Here is a 22,613-nt window from a genome sequence, read left to right on the forward strand (position 1 = left end):
TGTTAACTTCAGGTGACGTGACAGAAGGCTCACGATCACAGATCACATTTCAAGACTAGTTATTCAAATTTGGGGCTTGTCTTGTTTTGCTTAATGGAAATGGGTATGCCTTCATTTGATTGATAAGGATTTGTTCCTAAATAAACTGTTTAATAGTCGGTACAAAATGCTTTTGATATTTGCAATCATTTTTTGTAGACGAACATTTTATCACTTGAAACTCATATTTGAGCATTATAATAGCATGTAAAAGCTTTTCCTCTGACAGTAATTTCTTCATGCTTAAAACTGCTTAGATGTAACTCTAAACCCTTGCCTCATTTAGTATGCAGATCTATGAATTATGCAAATTAGACCCCGCCTCCACTCAACCGCACCATCTCGGACCATAGATATATATGTAAATAGATGCTATACTTGGCAGTTTCGGACACATAACGGCTAAGTTGGATGTCACACGATGCATACGTGAACTGCGTGTTTGCAGCACTTATCTTTAAGCAATTATGTTAACAGGTTAAAGCAGTCACCCTGCACATGTGAGCAGCGCTGAAGCAGGGCATCCGTACATATCTATGGCTCAGACTACTGATCCACTCGCTCAGCTGTTATGTTGTGATTGATTACATGTTTGTGATGTAGTTCGTGTATGGAGAAAATACTTAGCAATGATGTTAAATGATGAATTAAAGCATATTAAAAAACCATATACTGTAGACACATAAACAACAACTGTATGAGTTACAAATAGACCCTTTTACAGCCCACGCAATCAAATAGTTGCGCACGCATTTTGGTTCGCGCAGTGGTTCTCACGTATTAGCAATTCAGAAAGTTTATCAAAACGGTTTCCCAGCATCAAAATGTCTGGTTGTTGCGTTTACAGTTGCACCAATATTTGTATTTTTTATTATATATTTGGCCATGTGCTAACTTCTTCTATCCACTATATCCACTATAGTACATGCATCTGGTAGCCCGATACCATTTGATAAAGTCAACTTTTTAAAATAACTTTTTGTGTCTGTGTTGTTTAATCCGCTCGCGTGGCTTGACACGCTGCTGATTCTCGCCATACGTCTGTTGCCAAAATGCATGCGCATACGTTGCTACGTCATCTTTGTACAAACATGCATAGTCTTACTCGGATCATGCTTAATGAACTGATAACGTGTGAGGTCATGTAAACATGTAAAACTGTTATCTTTATGGGAAAATGTCATAAGCGGCAAAATCAAAATCCGATCGATATATTTTTGCCCATTACCACAATTTTGTACCAGCTTTCTCGCAGTTTTGATCTTGCCCAAATGCCTCCGCATGTAAGACATAAACGTCACAAACGAAGTTAGGCCTAGTCCACATGTACACAGGTACTGAGTTTTTCCCTCCTTTGATAAAAAAAATCTCCACGTCCAAACGAACACGCACAAACCGTGATGAAGGGCTGTCAAGAGCATGCAAAGCCAACAAATGGCCAACAAGAAGTTTTAACAGAGTCTAGCAACAACACAAACATTGGCGTCACAAGCCAAAAACTCTGGTTTCATGACAACACAACCAAAGTTTCTAAAAATCTTCACCCTGGCAGTAGTTTTCATAAAAGTGCAGTTTTAGTCACCTGATACGAACACAATAAAAAGCCAAACTACATAGAAAAAGGTATGGTTGTGAAAAACCTGTGTACGTGTGGGCAGGGCCTTAGGCGTAAAGTAACGCATACAAGTGTCCTCTCGAATGCAAGTGACGGAGAAACTGCAAAATAAAAAACTTCTGAGATACAACAGTCTAGCTTTTGACAGATTTCCCTTTTTTTTTTTTGAATGACTTTGCGCCTGTGTGATGAGTGTTGATGTCACTGCCTGCGAGAAACCTGACAAATTTTTAAATCTGGGGTGAAGGCAGTTTTCTGCGTAGCCGGTTTATTGATTTGCATGTAAACGCATAAAACAGGTGTCTATATTTTTTATAGATATCTGCTTGTTTTGTGCATGTAACCACACTCATAGATGGTTCTTGTTTGAGATCCAGTTCACTTAAAATCCTGCTGCCTATATAGTCAATACACCGCTCAGTAAGATTCACACGTTGTCACTGATGTCTCAAAGGAAATTTCCACAGAAATATGTGTTTACTACTTCATGAGGAGCATAGGTTAGCCATGTAACCAAACTCCAGTGCTGATATTGATATTGATCTTAAGAGAAAATGAATCAACATCAATATTTCTTCTCAAAGGCTCTTTGTGGTTTTATGATTTGAGTTGTTCCTCTTCATCACATCATCTGTTTCTCTCTGACACCTCTTCACTGCATCTTCACAACTTTTTTTTGTTATGGAAGCTCACATTATCTACTGGCCTTCCTGCAACGTGATGCCCAGTGGATGTCTGACCAATGACCACCGGCCGCACCCTTTAATCTAAATATTTGTAAAGTGTATATATATAATTTTATGGGAATAAAAAGACATATATATTAGGGGTGGCACGGTTCACAAAACCCTCGGTTCGGTTCGTATCACGGTTCTATGGTCACGGTTCACGGTTCAGTACGGTTCTTGTTGTTATTTTTTCTTTACATTTTTAACACTCCAGAAATGTATTATCTTATTAATGTATTAATTATCCATAATTTAGGATACAGTATTAAAAAAAAGTTATATCATGTAATCATGCACAAACTGAATTTGACTTTAAGCACATTGGACCATCTCTGAGGAAAGCCAGGTGAGATTTTGATAGAGCAAGAGGGAAGACATTGATGATTTCAACATGCTTTTCATTTATTTGGCAAAAAAGAGAATGTGTATTGCCATCTACATAAACTTTATGTGCATTTTTAGCACACAAAGATAACTTGCATTTATTAAAATGCCAAATTCAGTGTAGCTCTTAGATTTATCACTGAGAGGCTGCTTTAATACTGAGAGTTTATGTGGACGAGAAAGAAACATAACCTTTACACCTGTAATATTTACATCCGTCTCTTTTGTCCACTTTTGACCACTTCTGTCCTGATTACTTTGAGGGGCAATTTCTAAAATAAGATAACAACTTTCACACGCTAGCAAAATGAAACTACGCGGAAATCAGCCGCTTTAATTGTATCAATGAAAGGCTAAAAATAGCGCTGAATACGAAAAGACGTAAAACAGAGTTTAGTACCTCAGATTAGATAAATGGTCGGAGAGAAGGCGATCTCCTGTGGCTGTTCGAGCACATTCAACCCAGACTGCAGTTCAATCTATTGTTTTATTTCCGCTGTCATCATAGGTAACATGAAATAAAAATATGTTTCCACACCAAACTTATACAACGCTGGCGCATCCTCCAACTGCGGGCAGACTTCCTTTTCTCTCCCACTTGCCATTTCTACACGTAACATAACCTGCAGTACTTATACTCCAAACCAGTCACCTCTTCTTTCGCGCGAAAGGGAAACACGCTATCTGAGGTCACATACAGGGCATGAACCGTTGAACCGTGCGGTACACACGCGCTCCGAACCGAGACAAGCGAACCGAACGGTTCGGATTTTTTTCATGGACCGTGCCACCCCTAATATATATGTGTTTTATTCCCATAAAATTATATATATATATTATATATATTATATATATTTTATTTATATATTTTTTATTCATAAATAAAAATAAATATTATATATATAATATTTATTTATTTATTTTTATTTATATATTTATTTATTTTTATTTATATATTTATTTATTTTTATTTATATATTTTTTTATTAGGGCTGGGCATAGATTAATCTAGATTAATCTCATACAAAATAAAAGTAATTTTTTGCAAAACATATAAGTTTGTGTTATAATCATTTACATGTGTATATATATTTATTTATATTTTTATATATTCTATATTATATATAAATAAAAAATTATATATAAATAAAATATTTCTTAAATGTATGTATGTGTGTGTGGTTAAATATACATAATAATTACACACAATGGGCTCCAGACTGCCACCAAATGGTGGCATTGTGCCACCAAAATTTGAGAGTGTGCCACTGAGTTTAACATGTAGTCGCACATGTGCGACCAGTAAATTTTACCTTTTTTTTGTGATGTGACACTGAATTTGAAATAGCACATTGTACTTTCTGCATCTATCATCAAAGTAAATATTAGTAATAGAGTGGACATTAGTAGAAATGTGATTATTTGGTTATGTTGATTTACGGTGTGTGCCCCTAAATTTTTAGGTTGCGCCCCTAAAATTTTCAGTTGGGGGCCACTGTGCTCGTAGTGAAAAAAGTTAGTCTGGAGCCCACACAAACTCATATATTATGCAAAAAATTACTTTTATTTTGTATGAGATTAATATATAAATGGTTTAATTCCCATAATTTTTTTTACTATTATATAGTATATAACAGATCTATATAATAATGTATCTATTTAATTTATATACATTTTTCCTTCTAGGACTTTTTCCTGACTAAAAAGCCAGGTTTTTTTCCCAAAGGAGTTTTTTTCAACCCCTGGGGAGTCAGCTGCAACCTGATCTCACAAAAATCCATTTTATAGTCACATAAAATTTGATCACTTGATCCGTGACCCTGTCCCGGAATTTAGGACCAGAGATGTCTTTTCTATGTCACTCCCACGGATTTCTCGTGTCATTTTATGTGTTGTTTTTTCATAGTTTTTTCCTATTTACTTACCATTGTCGCTTGGGGTTAGGGATAGAATAGTGTTAATTTCGTCAGATGAGACAAGACGAGAAATATGTTCGTCAACTACCTTTTTTCCATGACTAAGACGAGACTGCACGGATGTCCAAAAACGCTGACTAAAACAAAATTAACATGCTATGTTGTGGACAAAAAATGACGAGACTCAAATGTTTTGCATAAAATAAAAAATAAAACTAAACTAATAAAATCTCTCTTCATTTTCATCTACAATCGTCTCTCTACTAGAGATAAAATATTCAGCTGTTACGTTATGCCTTCAAAATACACTGAATGAGTTTGCGCTGTTGCTCAAGTTAGTACATGTCTCATACTCCTGTTTCTACGAGCCTGTGGCTGTTGCATGAAACTACATCGAGCAAGAACACAACACGCATAGAGAGCGAACACGAGCGTTGATATCATTTGTGAACCTGTCTCTTAAATCAGAAAACCAGACACGTTTAACAAAGTTGCATTCAACAAAAGTCATTCAACAAGTTTATTTTGCCAGGTGATTATGACATTCAACCAATATCTGATATGTGTGAAACACTATTTGACTGAAATGGTTATCAGAAATAATCTCAGAAATAATACATTTAAAAAAAGACAAAAAATGTTTAACTAAAACTTGACTAAGATATATTGAGTTTTCTTTTGACTAAAACTAGACTAAAATGACTAAATAAAAAATAGGTGACAAAATTAACACTAGGTTAGAATCACTTTCTGTTACATTTTTAGACATCCTAACCCAAACCCCAACTCCAGACGAGAAAAGTTTTAAAAGCGGAATAAAGACATGTAGAAACCAATACATAAAAGTACATCCTTACATAAAAGTACATCTTAACTCAAACCCCAGATCTAACACTTACCCCAAGCAAAAATTATTTGAAAATAGGAAAAAAAAAGAGAAAACAATACATAAAATGACACGAGAAATCCATGGGAGTGACACGGAAAAAAAGCTGAATTCCGTGACATGGTCACAAGTAAAGTGAAGTGAAAGAAATTTCCATAACACGGATTTCCATGAGATCATGTTGGTCAGCTGACATTGGCTTAACTTTGAACTCTTTTCTATACGTTGCATTATTACTTCGTTCGCTATTATGGTTTAATCTTAGCCACTGTATTCTGCTTCTTATGTTGTCCACTGATTTTTCTGTGTTTTCTTCTGCTTCTATGAATGTAAAGCTGCTTTTTTTTATTTAATTATTTTGTGTTTCTCTTTAAATGGGATCTGTTTTCAGGTAGATATATAGCAGTTCAGCAAGATTCTGTCACTCTCCTGTGAAAGTATTTGACCTGAAAGAGAAAAGTGCTGAACATTTAGACTAATGTGAAATATATGAATAGCTTCTCTCCTGCAGGAACCGAATGTGTGACTATGAGTTTGTGCAGCTGGATGAAGCAGTCAAGAACCTCATCAGTACTGAGATCTTTACTGAGGTTTTAAAGCAGAACAGAGCAGAGGGGCACAAAATGACATCATCTGTGAATTTGGTTCCTGTTAAACAAATGTGTGTTGCCTGTAAACTGGGTCAGAGGTCACAAGGAAGGGAAAAGCCGTTTAAAGAGAGGATAACAACTTTTATTTACTATTTCCTGAGAATTGACATGTGTGTGTTTGTGTACAGAATGGAGATGTATCCTGGTCAGATGATGTTGAGAACGCTCGTGCAAGAGGTGAAGCCTCCAGAGATTTTGCAAGAGTGAGTATAAGACCACACATTGCAATTTCTATTAAAAAAATTGTAAAATTGAGATTTTTCTTAGGTAAAATGAACATTTCATCATGCATTTTTGTTCATTTTGTTTCTCAATGTTTCTACTTACAAATCATATTATTATAATGGTCAATATGTTGTTAATACTGTTATACTAGCTGCGTATCTATTACCCTATAAATTGCGCTAAATTGACCCTGCAAAATGAAAATACAGTGGAAACATTGATTTGGGAAAAACTCCCTTATAAATAAATAAATAAATAAACGCTCGTTTGGGATGTTTTTTCTTACGGAGCCTCTAAGGGGACATGGAGCAAAAATTAAACAAACTTTTGTTTCGCATGTGCACGTGAAACTTTTGCGTGCTCACGTGAAACTTTAGCGTGCTCATGTGAAACTTTTGCATGCTCACGTGAAACTTTCGCGTGCTCACGTGAAACTTTTGCATGTGCATACGATAGTTTCACGTATGCACGTGAAAGTTTCATGTGAGCATGCAAAACTAAACTTAAAAAAAAAATTCTGCACATGAAGGTTTTACCTAAGCACATGAAACTAAACTTCTGATTTTTTTTTACTCCAATGTCATCTTAGGTGCTCAGTATTTTTTTAGACAATTTAGAAGTGTATTTTGCAAAACTGCAATGGAAACCATTTATTTGCATTTTTAGGTCAGGTCAACTGATGTAAGTCACATAATTATTATTTGAAGATGATGCAGTATGAACTAAAACCTCCCAGGAACCCCTCAATACGTGTCTGTTCCCAACTATTAGAGGCTTTTCTTGCCAATAATGTTTGGAAAACACTCATACTCATTTTTTATTTAAAATAATCTACTATTAGCCATTATATTATACGCTCCTTGGCATTAATGTTTGGATAATACTCTTACGTTTCCTTCGGTTAAAAATAATGCCTAGTGCAGTGGATCTAAATGATTTTAGTAAACCTACCAACTTCAATATATATGTGTTTGCTTGATGGAAACAACGTCATTTCGCAATCGATTTTTATCACAGCTGGTGTAGATGTGCATTTGAGTTCAGTGTTGATTTGAATTCACTTCTACTTTTACATTATATTGTGTTTATATTGACCAATTGTCCTCTGTATTAACCAGTCAGCATCCAGGACAGCCTGTTTAAGAATGAATGAGATATTTTGTAATGTATGTGTAAATGTTGTTGATGTTTAATACCACATATTGATTTCTCGCAGTTATATGAGATTGACGGTGATCCGAAGAGAAAAGATTTTCTTGATGATCTGTTCACTTTCATGCAGAAGAGAGGTGAGAGATTTCAAATATTTTGCTAGTGAGTAAACATCATGTCACTGCTTAGCTTTTTCCCAGTCAACCAATACCAGCATTTTTTATGATTTTTACAAAAGGTTAATGCTTTAAAAGTTTTCTTCTTTAAATATATAAACAAACAATATATCAAATGAAAGACCAGACCCTCTGCTTTCAAACAAAAAAACCCTGTTTAATCCTACCATTCTTTATTTGTTCTCTATTTATCACCTCTTGAATATGGGTAGATAAAAAAAAGATCAGTTTTTACTGTTTTTGGATCAGTGGATGCTTCAGTGTTTTATAAATTGTGTAAGAGCTCCACTTAGTGGATAATTGCGGAAATATAGATTGCTGTAAAAACTTTTCAATGGCAGGGAAAGAGTCTTTTAGTAGTATTTTAGAATTCAGTATTGAAATTTTTATAAACACATCCAGGATCGGATATACTTGTAAATGTGGTCAGTAGGGGTGTAACGATTAACCCTGCAAATGCGTGTTTTTTGAATGAATTACGGTGAAATCCAGGCACATCCGAACGCCAGGGGGCACTCCCGTGCAGAAACTCCCTTTGTGCCACAAAAGAAGTAGCATTACGAATGCTATTCCAGGAAATGTCTACAGGAATATTTATATCGCTGTTCTTCAAATTGTTTCAGGTATTTTCATGATAATAAAGAATATTTTAAATGTTTGGTTTAACGAGTGTTGCTTTTTTAAATGCACGTTATTGCATCATTGGGTCTCATTCATGAAACACGAGCAGAACGAATTTTTGTGTAAATCGTTCGTAAAGTCCTTTTGGCGTACATTTTCGGATTCATGAAAATGTTCGTATTTTCCAAATGTTAGTTGGTACGAAAGAAATCTACACCTGCTCCCAGCCACGCTTAAATTGTGTGTTTAACATCCGAACGTTTTGCTCATCAATAAGGCTGTATTTTAATTCACCGTAATCATGTACATATTACACAGCATTTTGTAAAAAATATTATACAGTAATTATATACGTTTTTTCTTTTAACTTTTATGATAAGCTCCAGTAATAGCATCTGCAAACAGAACACTTTAATCAAATAAATTATTGATTTCAATAGGGCTGGGCAAACGAAATTGTTAAGGAAATTGTTTCCTATAAAATGGCCAAAATCAGGCACATTTACGATGGCTAATATATAGATTTGGCAGAGCGCTGCGCAAAAGGCGTATTTTTAGAGACCGCGCAGACTTACTTGCCGAGAATGAAGACTGGTTAATGAGTTGTATCAGGTTGCCCAGACCAGTTCTTTTGTGAAAAGTTAAATCTGCTCAAATGTAAACTGCTTGTGTATTTCCTCTAAAATTATACATTTTTTATTTTTGAATAAGATTTTTTCGAAGTTAACTAATTCATAGTTAACTAATGTGGAACTGTTTGATTAACAGATGAAATTTCATTAACAGCATCTGTAATGTGCTGCCAAGCTTCCTTTTTTTAGGACCCAAGTCGCCACTATGTATGCTTGAAAATAAAATTTGGCTTTTTGAATTAACTTCTGATAATAAAACTTCAATTTCTGCATCTGATACATTTTTCTTTTTCATTTGCTTTTAAGAAGACATGTTGAAATCATTCGTTTGGTGTCATAATATGATGCCCATATATAGTTGTCAGTCGGATTTAATGGGCGGGATTTATGGTAATTGAGAATAAGCGTGCACGCGCGTCCCATGTACGACTGATTGGAATTCATTAACAAATACACACATTTAACTATCAAATCTGACGTTTACGAAGTATTTGTAAATCAGGAGGAGAGTTTTCGGGAAGGTCTGTTTACGTGCAAATCACTCACATATTTACTCATATATTTACGAATGTTTCATGAATGAGACCCATTATGATTTTAGATTGAAAAGGACTTCCTACTGACCAAATGCCGTAGTACACGCACAAGCTGTGCATGAATTTAAGACAGGCATTTTTAATGGGACACACGGTTGAATCGTTACATCCCTAGTGGTCAGTGTGTTTTCGGTGTTCTCGTGCATGTGCACACTTGTTTGTCTTAAAAGCAGAAGTGTGTGTGTGTGTGTGTGTGTGTGCGCGCGTGTGTGTGTCTGAGGATCATGATACTGTGTTTATTTGTGCTGAATGTTGAGGACCTTCAGGGGCCACTGAATGTTAAGGGTGATTGATCTTCTACAGCAAGCTCACACACGTGAACTATTTAAAGACAAACGCACACACACATCAGCAGAAGTCTCTATTGACAGCCGCTGAATTTGTTGCTGTGTAACTCTGTATTGTATAGTAGTGGCGTGTTTTATTTGTGTGTAAATCTGTCCTCTGTGCTTAGTAAACACTTTGTACTGCAGCTACATTCACACTGTTAGTCCACGTCAGAAATGTGTGCGTATCAGATTTAAATCTAATTATATTTAGCAGGTGAAAACAGCAAAATATCACATGAAACATTTCAGTCTGCTCATGTCAAAGACGTAAACGCTTTAGTCATTGTTTGCAGAATCAAGGTTGTTGCATTGTTGTCAATGTGCATTCATTATTCTCCATGTAAAGTCATGTCAGAGTTTGTAAACACATTATAAATGTATTGCTAAGACACGGCAAAAAGACTGTCTAGTACAGGGGTGTCAAACATGCGGTGTCCAATCCGGCCCGCGTGATGATTTATACAGTATTATTAAATATTAAATACATATTTTAAAAACACTTTTAGGCGGGTGTCTAGTTCGTTTTTAATATGAGAGACTTGCAGAAATCAGCAAAACGCGGAACATAGACTAAACACGGTGCCCAAAAATCTTGCCATTTTATTGTTACTGCTCCGCTAAAGATCCACCGATTCTGGTAATCCACTTCGTGTTTTCCCGCCCGCTCCGCAGCATCTCTGTGTCCACTCTCTGCCTGGAGAGCGAAGACGACAGTTTCCGAAGTTCTTTGCATTAACAGGTAGATTCATTACATTATATCAGTTGTTAAACCGCAGAATTAGTAATTTGTAAGTATGTTTATGTATTTCTTCCGGTAATGATTTGCTGTCAGTGTTCTAAAAGTGCTAACAACATAGCAAGCAAACAACAAAATATCCACATTCTTATTAACGTTACAATGCTTGTCTAATGGATTTAATGTTCCCGATCAGATCTAAGTTAATATAAACACTAAATTTGCTGTTGTTGGCACACTTTGTAGACAAAAAATACAAAAAACACCAATGCCTTCACAAAATAACAAGAGAACGGAAAGAGAGGCTTTTAGCAGCAGTTCAACATTGCAAACATGGATTCAAAGCTCCATCAAGCCAGCAGGTAAATCATATTGAATATTTAGCAGATTGTAACCCTTAAATGCTTGTTATTATATTTCCCATTATAATCACTTGTCTAAGTTGATGCTAGTAATATAATACATAATATTTATAATACTTTATTAAAACCATAATAATAGTACCACCCCCCATAGTGCCATTTTTGGTTTGGGCCACTGCCCCATCTACTGTAGCATTTTCATTTTCTAAATGACTGTTCTCATTACAAATATATTCCAAAGTGAATGGTTTATAAATAATTTTGGCATCAAGGCAAAAGAAGTTAAATTAAAGCTTTTCAACCTATAAGGCCAGTGGATTTTGTTCAGATGTAAATTTGTGTGTATAGTATACAGTATGAGTGTGACCTTATGAAATGTAGTTTTCACAGAGCTGTGTGTTTCTCCGGTTTTCTTGCTAAACAAACAAATTAATTGGTTTGTTTAGTTAATTTTAACACAATTATCAGCACACTAAGGTTTAAAAAAATTATCCGGCCCGCACTTCATGGCGTTATTTACCATCCGGCCCTCAGCCTAAAATGAGTTTGACACCCCTGGTTTAGTACTACATTTCAAAGTTAGGTCGTTAAACAGTTTTCCCCATTTCTGTGTTCAAGATTGTTTGGGCAGGACTAAAGCCCCTAACACAATCGCAAACACCATTTGAAAGTTTAGAGAGACGGCAGCTTTCCCGTGAGTGGGCGTGGTCTCAGCGCCACAGAGGACACGCCCCCAGTATTTGAGAGCAAAGAATCGTGCCTATTTTTCCAGATTTTGATAACTTATTTGATGTACTTGGTGTTTTTATCATTTCAATTTGTCTGGTGGTTTATAAGACATCTGTCTGTCATGTGACAAACTCATATATTTATATCACTTTACACTGACCGAAAAAAACGTTAAACAATATAGACCTACTAATGCAATGTCATTGCCATAGAAATCAATACAAATAAAAAACTTCACAGGACGAATGAGATCTGAACATTTGTGATACACAGTAGTGCATGTGTAGTGTAGAAGTTTGTTTGTACAATTTTTATTTTAAACACACATTAAGTTGTTTTTCTGGTTGACTCTTGTGGTACAGATTTCATGTGTTGATAGACAGTAGATAAAGTCATGATGGCACAGGTCTGGACATGGTCTGTGTGAACTTTAACCTCTTTATTCATGTTGTCCATCATGAAGACGAGTGACAGCTGTGAACTCACCAACACAACCTTTGTTAGCGCTACAGATAATAGTGAAGGTTAAAAAAGTCCTTGTGTGTCTTAGTTTTAGTTCAGTTTGATTAAATTTACTTTTCACACAACAGCAGCTTTACAAAAACGCTTTCTTACAAATTTTAAGGCGAACATTGGGAAGATGTTTAGATAGATGATGAAGAACCAAGACTCAGATTTCTGCCCTGTAGGACAAACATCTCAATTTACACAGCAAACCTTCACCACAGTCATGTGTCCTTTAGAAAACCACAGACCTGTCTCGCTTTATCATGCACTTTATCTTACTTTGTCTCTCTCTCTCTCTCTCTCTCTCTCTCTCTCTCTCTCTCTCTCTCTCTCTCTCTCTCTTTTAGTATATCACTATTAGACTCATAGATTTACATTGAGGGTGTAACCGGAGTCACATCCAGATAAGAGACTATCACAGACACTTGACTTCTAGTCTAATCTAGAAACTGCTTAGACTTGTGTTACAACTTAGTTATCTTATTTCTTTCTTTAAGACTGGTCAAAACTTTTTAGTTAGTTACATAAAAAGTTAGATTTGCCTAATTTGAATCTGAAAAGTAAGACACTGATTAGCCTTTACTAACTGTTACTTGCTCATACCCGTCTTAACTTAGGAGGTATGTTTATACAAAGAAAAGATAAACTGTTGTGTGTTGGATGCTTGCCTTTGTGTTGCCATGTCCACGTTATTTTTGGGCTTAGGTACCATTGTGCCCCTAAACTGTGTTTTGGCCTTGGCCCATCATGCGATCAAGTTTTTGGTTTTATTAAAATGATGCGTTGCCAGTCCTAATATTTTGATTTATGGTTAAGCATTTGGATTTGTTTCAGTTTAGCATGGGATTTTTCTTGCTTTTTTTGTGCAAGATCTGGCAACACACGTAAGCAGTAAGCAAACACTCATACATCAATGTTTTTCTGCACTGCACATACAGAAGACTTTTTCTCATTTTAGGCATTTATTTTTCAGAAGAGAGACCTTTGATGTCTGTGGTGCAGATTTAATACTTCATCAACATGTAGTTGTCTTCAGAAACATTGCGGTGTGTTTGAGGTCAATGTATTTTCAGTGATATGCATAAGAGTAGAGATACAGTTTTTTATATACAGGTTTTTTATATGAAAGTGTGTTATTTAAAACTGAGGATACTACTCAGTAGTACGTGCTGATTTAGAATAAATACAAACTATTTCAGAATCTGATGTGGCCCTCGAGTCAAAACAGTTTGCCCACCCTTAAAGGGATAGTTCGGCCAAAAACGATATTAAACCCATGATTTACTCACCCCCAAGCTGTCCGAGTTGCATATGTCCATCGTTTTTCAGACAAACACATTTTCGGATATTTTAGAAAATATTTTAGATCTTTCTGTTCATTAAATGTAATGCTACGGGGTCCAGCAATAATAGCGCCGCCATCTTAGACTCAGGAGAGAGTATTAGCGTAGTGTACGCACTTTTCTTAGTGACGTATGACAAATTCGGAGGGCGGGGGCACAGAGCAGCAGCAGAGAAACTCTGTACGCTGCGTAAGCTCTCATCCTGAATGCGCATCACTCCAAAATGGCGGCGCTACCGGAAGGTAGTTTATAACGTTAATAACATTTTAAATATGGATATTTCTACAACAACACCGCACGGATTACCCACAGAAGACCTTTGTTTATCATCCTGGAGCCGTTTGGATTTAATTTGTGAAGGATGGACGCACTTTTTTGGACTTGAAGGTCGTGGACTATTGCTGGACCCCGTAGCATTACATTTAATGAACAGAAAGATCTAAAATATTTTCTAAAATATCCGAAAATGTGTTTGTCTGAAAAACGATGGACATATGCAACTCGGACAGCTTGGGGGTGAGTAAATCATGGGTTTAATATCGTTTTTGGCCGAACTATCCCTTTAAAGGTGCAGTGTGTAAATTTTAGTGGCATCTAGTGGTGAGGTTGCAAATTGCAACCAACAAATCAGTTTACAGCTCACCCTTCACTTTTGAAATGCATAGAGAAGCTACGGTAGCCGCCACAGGACAAACATATTACCGTTGAAGATAACTTAGTAAAAAAGTTTGTCCGTTAAGACTTCTTCTGTAAAAAACATGGCGGCACAAAATGGCGACTTCCATGTTAGGGGACCCTCTGGGTATGTAGATAAAAACGTCTCATTCTAAGGTAATAAAAACATAACGGTTCATTATGAAAGGTCTTTATACACCACTGATAATATAGTTTTGTATATTCTTTTGCATTTCTGTCAAGAGATCCTTCTAAAAATTACACACTGCACCTTTAAGTAAGGTGAAGGGGATGAAATATAGAGCTGCTCGATTAAGGGTACAATCATAATCACGATTATTTAGCACAATTACTCTGTGACTTTAAAAACATGCATTTATCTGGGTTCCCACAGGTCCATTCAGTTTGTGAATCTGGGGGGGGGGGAATTCAAGGCCCTGGGAAGTTTTTGAAAATATACATAAATAGATACAGGTCATTGAAACTGCTTGAATCTATTTTATACAAAAAAATCAATATTATTCCCTGTGTAGTCTAGGATAATATCATAAAAATTCTAGACTTTTTAAGCACACATGCTAAACTGTTTGCTTTAAATGCTTAAATCTAATGTATGCGAATGTTGATTTATACCTGAGAAGGGAACGAGACGCTGCGTCTCCCTTGTCATACTTCCTGTGTCCCTGTAACGCCGTCTTTGGCAATATTTCAGATAGCGATATACTTCCTGACTCCCGCGTCACCCTGTCTTTGTTGTTAAGCCTCACCATTGGTTGAATTTGATATACACATTCAGACGCACTTACCCCTGGAGGCGTCCCCAAAGTGTCACCGCAGTGACGCAGCGCAAGTTCCCTCGAAAGGGAACTGTAACAATGTATCTTAAAAGGTTACACAATGTAACCTTGATCTCACTCGAAATGTGTCCCCACATTTAGTCTTTGAATTTGAGGGTATGGGACCTGGAAAGTCCTTGAAATGTCCTTGAATTTGAAGTTAACTAAGGTGTGGGAACCCTGATTTATTTAACCTTTCTATTAAGTAAGTGCTACACGTGTGAAAGCAGTGCTGATTAACAAACACATCGGTCCAGCAGCATGCAAATCAGATTTGAATTGCACAATAATTGTTTTACCTCAATTATTATCTTGTTTTTGAAAATTTAAAAACGATTAATGGCACAGCCGTAATAGAATTCAAAGTACACTAACATCTTAAATCATATCATTCATTGAACATTGAATGTGTTTTATCTTGTGATGTATTTGGTGATAGCAGCTCTGATATTTCTCAGCATTATCTTCTCTTTGGATGTCAACACAATCTTCTGTCAAACACATCACTGAGACACACAGTCAAATGTTAAGTAGGTTACACATCTGTTTTAAAAGACAAAACAACACAACAAAAATGAGTCAGTTTGTGGTTTATGTGTCGCAGGTGTTTCTCTTGCAGATGAATCGATCTTTTTCATTTATTTCTTACACTGCATCCAAAGTATTTTTACTCACTATTCTGCAGTGTAAAAAAATGCAACATGAAGTTAAAACCACTTGGTTTTGCAAGTCAATTCAACCTACTATTTTAAATTTTGGCTTGTGAAAAGTTGACATGACTTACAAAGTTGAATTTTTATTTTTATGTTACTTTAACATAAACATTATGTTGATTTGATGCTGCATGTTTTTTGCAGTGTGTTTGTAGCACAAAGACCCTTTGCAGATTTATGACAAAAACTGAACCTCACAATCTTTCACGCTGTATGTCTGCTTCATCTGCCTGTTATGTTATGTTGTGGTAGGTTAGGGTTAACCGTAGTAGTGTATGGGGTTTCTATGGGTGGATTATAGACCCAACTCATACTGTGATTAATGAGACTTACAGTAACAACTGCTATCTTCACAGACAGAGAGAGAGACTAGGAATCACTGTGGTAAGAAGAGGAAGTTTTTAGACGAATCGACTGAAAGTGAAAACACGCCTACATAGAAAAGCTAAAGTTTGCTCTGTGATTTATACTATAAACAGTGTTTTTGGGAGACAGCAGGGTGTTTGGACGGCTCAGGGTGCGGCTTCTTCCACTTTTTTCCTCAGTTCATCCTGAAGCAGATCTATAAAAAGACTCTTATTTTTAGTAGCTACATATTTGTGTTTGATTATAAGATGAGGTTTTTGGCCAGACATGAGGCCCTAAAGCTCTTCTGGATGATTTTTAAATGACATGTGTTGGCCTGAGGATCATTTATCACACATGTTCTCTGAACTTCCTTTAAGAGCTTTCAGAAATACAAATGTCTTAGGCCACATCCACACGAAGCCAGTGCTTCCCTATCCCATATCATTTTTTTCTATCTTTTTTTTCTCCGTAAAAAGTCGTCGCTAGAAATGTGTAAGTTGTGAACAAATGGCAGCAACAATACCTTAAGTGGTGTGTTGTAGTGAGGACGTGCGTGTCATCGCAACATGTTATCTTTCAGCTCTTTGACTTGGTGGTTTTATATGCAGATCTACACTGACAACGAGAATAATGCAGAGATCAGGGAGCTCCTCACTATCTGTGCTGAAATCATAGACTGTAAAAAAAAGATGGAGAAAGAGAAAGTTTGGAGCCAGGGCATGCGTAGAAGAAATCGTCCATGGAGCCCAGAGAGAAGTCGCCATAGATATGTATAAAGGCTAGATGTCTCGCCAGGGCTGCTGGCCTATTGAGTGAAACGTCCGCATTGGGCGGCCATCTTACCACAGGCAGCTCGCTCACTTTTAAATGACCATAACTTGCTTCATTTTCTACCGATTTTCAAACGATTTGGTTTGTTATAAACATCAAAGATGTACCTATGACACTGCATACTTATACTTTTGTATTAACGTTTATAAGAAACCAATCCGTTTGAAAATGTTATGGTTTTGGTCATGGTTCTAGTCATTTAAAAGTACCTGCACCATTAAACTCAATGCTAGGAGTGAGCGAGCTACCTGTGGTAAGATGGCCGCCAGGTGATGACGTTAGAGACTCCGCGGTAACACATCTAGCCTTTATACATATCTATGGGAAGTGAACCGCGATATCAAACTTCTGCCCAAATGCTCTCGCCCAGTTCAACAACGCCCCTTGAACATCTCATTTGACTGGCTTGCTAAAATAAGGTTAAATACTCATTTTGTTGGTGTGAAATAACACAGAAACCGAAAATGAATAGTTAGTTATATATTCAATCTTCCCTCAAAGCTCTGACAGTCCGCTCAGAGAAGCTGTCAATCACATACTATGCAAGTCATAACAACACGCCCCATTTCTATAAGCATCAAATTACTAGCTCAAATGAAACTTATCACAAAAATGAACAATTGAACATATATCAGCGTGAACAGGGCTAAAATGTACCGATTTGCTGTGCACACGAAGACGCAATGGTTTCAGATTTGTCCACTCTGGGTTTAAAAAATAGCGGCTTCAGATCTGTCTGGACGAAACACAGATTTGATCAAACATTTGTATGTATGCAGCTAAATGCATCTCTGTGTGGACAGGCTCCTATTGTGTATCTATGTGTATGTGTTTGTGTTTGTGTTGGGGGTTTGTGTCTCATCAACAATTCATCCTTATTTTATTGATCACAGCACTCATTGGCTTCTTCAGTCTGTGTGCTTACACATTCATTACATACCCACACACACAAACACAGATGCAGCGATCCTTCATATGGCCTTTAATAGGCTCACTGTGACCTCAGGCTAAATGACCCTTCATAAAGCCTTCAGTGTCAGAGAGCAGCTTTTAAGATCCCAGAGCATCTGTTTTATTCGTACCATTCCCGCCCGCTCCTGCTAGGCCCTGTTCCACACCCCTCCACTTCAACTTAGAAAGATTGCAAAGATTTTTGAAATGAAGACGATGTCTGTCACTCAAATTATCAGATTGTTTTTTGCATATCCGATTTGGGCATCACAACTGTTCAGATCTGATTTGTTAATGTGGCACTCTTCCCAAATATTTTTATTGATTTCTATAGCAGTGACGTTGCATGGAGGGGTTTGCGTTAGGTGTGCACAACTTCATTTTTAACTGCAAGATCTTTTGGTACTTTGATGTCACACTTAATATGCCAGATTTGATCAGAGCATTTAGAACTAAAACAGATAAACAGAATTTCGAATCACATATGAATGCAACTTGAAAAGATTTTTTTTTTGCCGTTCACACTTTATAAATATAATTGAATTCCAATTGGATATGCACAAAAATTTGATTTGGTCTGACAGTGTGGGTCTAAGTACAGTGATGGATTGGATAGATCAGACTTGATGCTGATCAGTGCAGTCTGGCTACCAACTCTGAAGACCAAACATTTTGTCAAATTTTGTGATAAAGGATAAAATGAGAGGAGCAATGCCCGAGCAACCCTCAGATAACCTTAGCAACATCTTGGCAACCACCAGCATCCATTAAGAAGTTAGACAGTTTTATTTTCTTTAGAAACATCATGAGCGTCATTCCATCAGATGTGGACCAAACAAATGGCGCTCATTCGATGCAGCCCATGTAAATTTGTCTGTGAGGTTTTGCTTGCGATTTTCCTGACATGTTTTTGTATGCATATGTAAATGCTTTCCATGAATCCTTTGGTGTGATTGGGCACAGGTTCACCTGTTACCTCTTTATTTAAGGAAGCTTTGAATCTATGTTGACCCCCAGGCGCATTATTCTGCATGTTAAACAGAGCTAGTGAGCTGTAACGTCTTGTGTTTCCACACCGGTGACCTTCTTGTCGCATGTAAATGCATGGCAGATATGTTGCACTGTTGGTATGCACAGACACGTCTGGTTTGTGTAGAAATTGGTGTCGTGTGTCAGCTGGCATGTGCGACCCTAAATATAGCAGCTTCATTGAGTAATACCTTTAGTGTCCCTCACCTGATATTAACAACCTGATAATGTAAGACACACACACTGAAGTAGTTAAGAGTACAAACACACAGCATTAATGTGACAAACAGATATAGATAATAGTTATGCGTCTGCAACCGGCGAGACTCACGAGTCGGCCAGCTGCCGTCTGATGCATTTGTGTGTTTGTAGCAGATGAACAGAATGAAACCTCACACCAGCCTGACGCGAGCGCATTCACAACTTCATCTCCTGTGTGTGTGTGGATCCTCTGAATTATTCACAGAACATCCATCATGAGAAATCAGCCATATTTAATCATGTGCTCCTGTATACTAGAGGTCTTCAAGAAATGTACCCGCCCCAAAATGACTCGGATAACTTTTTACCCAAAATGACGTGCATAATTTTTTTTAAGGAAAGTCACGACTTACCAAGTATCATTTTTTTTTTCTTTTATATTGACCTCAATGTAAACGATACTGACGTGTGTGTGCAGTCTACAGCCCCACACACACCAGTCAGACTCTGACAAAAACGGTGGCCTAGCATCAAATTTGGCCCACTGCTCCATTTATTTTCCTTCGTTATCTAATGACGACACCCAAGTTAACCGCTTACAGTGTGCATTCAAAATTGATTGACAAGTCTGTCCCAATGAAAATAAACTGACCATCAACCAGACGTTGAAGCAAGAGCTCTTGGCAAACAAAGGTGAGTTTGCAAAATGACTCGATGCACACACAAGAGTTTGAGTCTTCTCGGTTCCCTTTGGCAAAAATACACCCGTATATTACCCGTGTCTGATGCACATGTGAAACTTTTAGACACAAACCCGCTTGGGTCTCGGGTTGGATCTCAGGTTTTGTGATCTAAGTGGACCTGTGAAGACCTCTACTGTATACCTCAGTGGCAGAGCTTTGTGTTAGCAGCTCAAAAGGTCACACATAGTGATAAAAGAAATATATACCTTGTAATGCGCTTTAAGTCGCTTTGGAGAAAAGGGTCTGCAAAATGTGTGAATTTAAATATTTGGCGGTCAGAATTAGTGGTGTAAATGAGACAGTTCACTGTTATACGATACCGTATAGGTTATCTCCACCAGCGATGCGATGTTTGCAGATACATCAAACATTTATTCGATGCAATTTTGATTTGATTCAATTTGGTTTATTTATTGATACTTTAATATTACGAGCCTAGTTAGGCAGTTAAATTTTTAATAACGCACAAATGCGTTAAACCTTTAATTAAACTCTTAAAAAAGACACAATCTCTGTCCCAACTGGGACATTTACAACAACAAACTAAGAAACAAATACACTTTTTTAACCCTTAAACAGTCAAGAGTGGAAAACGATGAACAAAAAATCATTTCATGACTTATGTAAAAGATATTCATATGAATTTTTTAAATATTTGATATATTCAGGATTTTATGAGTTGTATCTCCCAAGATACATTGCCCTATTAAGGTATAAAAATAGATTAAGTCATCAATATTTATTTTTTATTTGCAGCAAAAATTATGTGATTCTGACTTCCTCTCTTGCTCTAAAACATGCCATACATATTTATTCATCCATTTTAAACAGTGTAAACAACAGGATTACTAGTAACAATGCATGTAAATAACCCAACTAAATGTAAGTAGGCCTAACTAAGAATAATCAGTTTTTGAATGTCTTCATTGGCTTCATTGGTGCTTTTTCTCCTCCACCTGCAAAAAAAAATATTTTTTAGATAATAATAGTTTGGTAAATTATTTAATAATTGATTAATTTTGCATACTACCTGAACACACCCTCACATCAGTTTAACCTGCAAATTTGATAATTTATTAAATTTTCAACTCAAAATACAAAGAAAGTCAATATTGTGGTTAATCCCTTTTTTATACCCTAATCAGGCAATGTATCTCAGGAGATACGTGTGCTAAATAACAATATAAACAACATATGACCGAATTTTCTTCTTGAGCACCTTAAGACAATATACACAATTAATATTAGCAGTATTAATATTTAAGAAGAAATGTAAGATTAATATTCATTTACTTACCACAAAATCTGACTGTCCTGCACCACCGGCCATGTTGGATTTTGGTAACCCACAATCCAAGGTTTGATAAGTGATATAAGGATTTGATTGAAAAATCTTTTAATGCCCCAAACCAGACACTGAAGAGAGCGTATCCCGTGGTGCACGTTGCCTGTTTAAGGGTTAAATTAAGAAAAACAAATAATGAGGGAAAAATGTCACATAAAATCAAGCTTGATGGCAACAGTTCTAGTGTTTCAGCTGGTGCTGGCAAAGATATTCTGCCAATTAGTTTGTCCTTTTTCCATATACAAAATATTTCCAAACTCGATTTGCATTCAATTGCTGACACAAGCGCATGAAAAGAAATAAAAATGCACGCTTTGGTGGAAAGATGGGCGCTACATCAAGGAATCATGATGTGGAGAGAGTCAAAATAAAGAAGATACCTCATATTGATATTTTATGTGTGGTGTCGATGCATTTTATCGTTGTAAATTTAATTGATGCATCAATCCATATCGGGGTGTATTGTTGACCCCTTAGTCAGAATATTGATTCTTTTTAAGAGTCTTTGGCTGTAACCTGGTCTTAAACTTTATAATTTCATTATCATTTAAAATGATTTTCATGCCAAAGCCCTGAATCTCATTCTCATTGGTGTAGTTTTTTCTCTTGATGTTTTCCTGATACGCAGTGGTCGGGGCCCTCTGGGGCCTCAGCAGCACCACATCAACCAGCGTGACCTCTGACCTCACCTCCATTAATCACTCCTCTACTGATGGGCCGATCCCACCGGGAAAATCAACCCAGAAACGCATGATGGGCGGGTTTGCCTGGGGCCAATCAGAACGCAGCTTTAGCCCGAGCTGGCGCCACAGTAAACTACAGTCCTGATACCGTGAATTTACTTTGTTTGTTTAGTTTCTGTCAGTGACGTTGAACATTGAGCTTCTGTTTAGAATCAAAATTCTGATCTGCTTGCGGTTATAGTCACATAACTTACACAGACAGCAGTGTGTTTGTGTTTATTACTTTATATCTGTCTGTACAGAGCTAACACAATCCCTGTGTAATGTTGTCTCATGGAGTGTAAACATTGTGTAGTTTTTATATAAATGTCTCCACCCGCTCCAGACAAGCACTTTATAAGATTAATGTATAGCTATCTGAAGTCTCGGGCAGGTTGGCTCTGTGTTTTCCAGGTCATGCTTGTTTGTGAAAGCGGGCTAATATGTATTTTTCCCTACGTGGCCCACCTGTGTCTTTTGAAGTCTGGGTTTGTGTGTTGAACTCTCACCTCTATACACACAACATCTGCTCGGAGAATGTCAACGCTTTCTTTTAGTTGAAATGATAAGGTGGTGTTTGTGTAGAAATAAAA

At 36.8% G+C, this 22,613-nt stretch overlaps 1 protein-coding gene across 1 annotated transcript in view; it reads left to right on the plus strand.

The window, feature by feature from the left end:
* Positions 1–22,613, plus strand: part of LOC135773901 (AT-rich interactive domain-containing protein 3B) — a 44,168-nt gene that overhangs the window by 11,151 nt on the left and 10,404 nt on the right. Inside the window, exons 3-4 of the mRNA XM_065283790.2 lie at positions 6,347–6,421; positions 7,660–7,732. Coding sequence (XP_065139862.1) covers positions 6,347–6,421; positions 7,660–7,732 — 148 coding nt within the window. The remainder of the gene's footprint in view (positions 1–6,346; positions 6,422–7,659; positions 7,733–22,613) is intronic.

This window comes from Paramisgurnus dabryanus, chromosome 9 (assembly GCF_030506205.2).
Source record: "Paramisgurnus dabryanus chromosome 9, PD_genome_1.1, whole genome shotgun sequence".
Classification (NCBI taxonomy): domain Eukaryota; kingdom Metazoa; phylum Chordata; class Actinopteri; order Cypriniformes; family Cobitidae; genus Paramisgurnus; species Paramisgurnus dabryanus.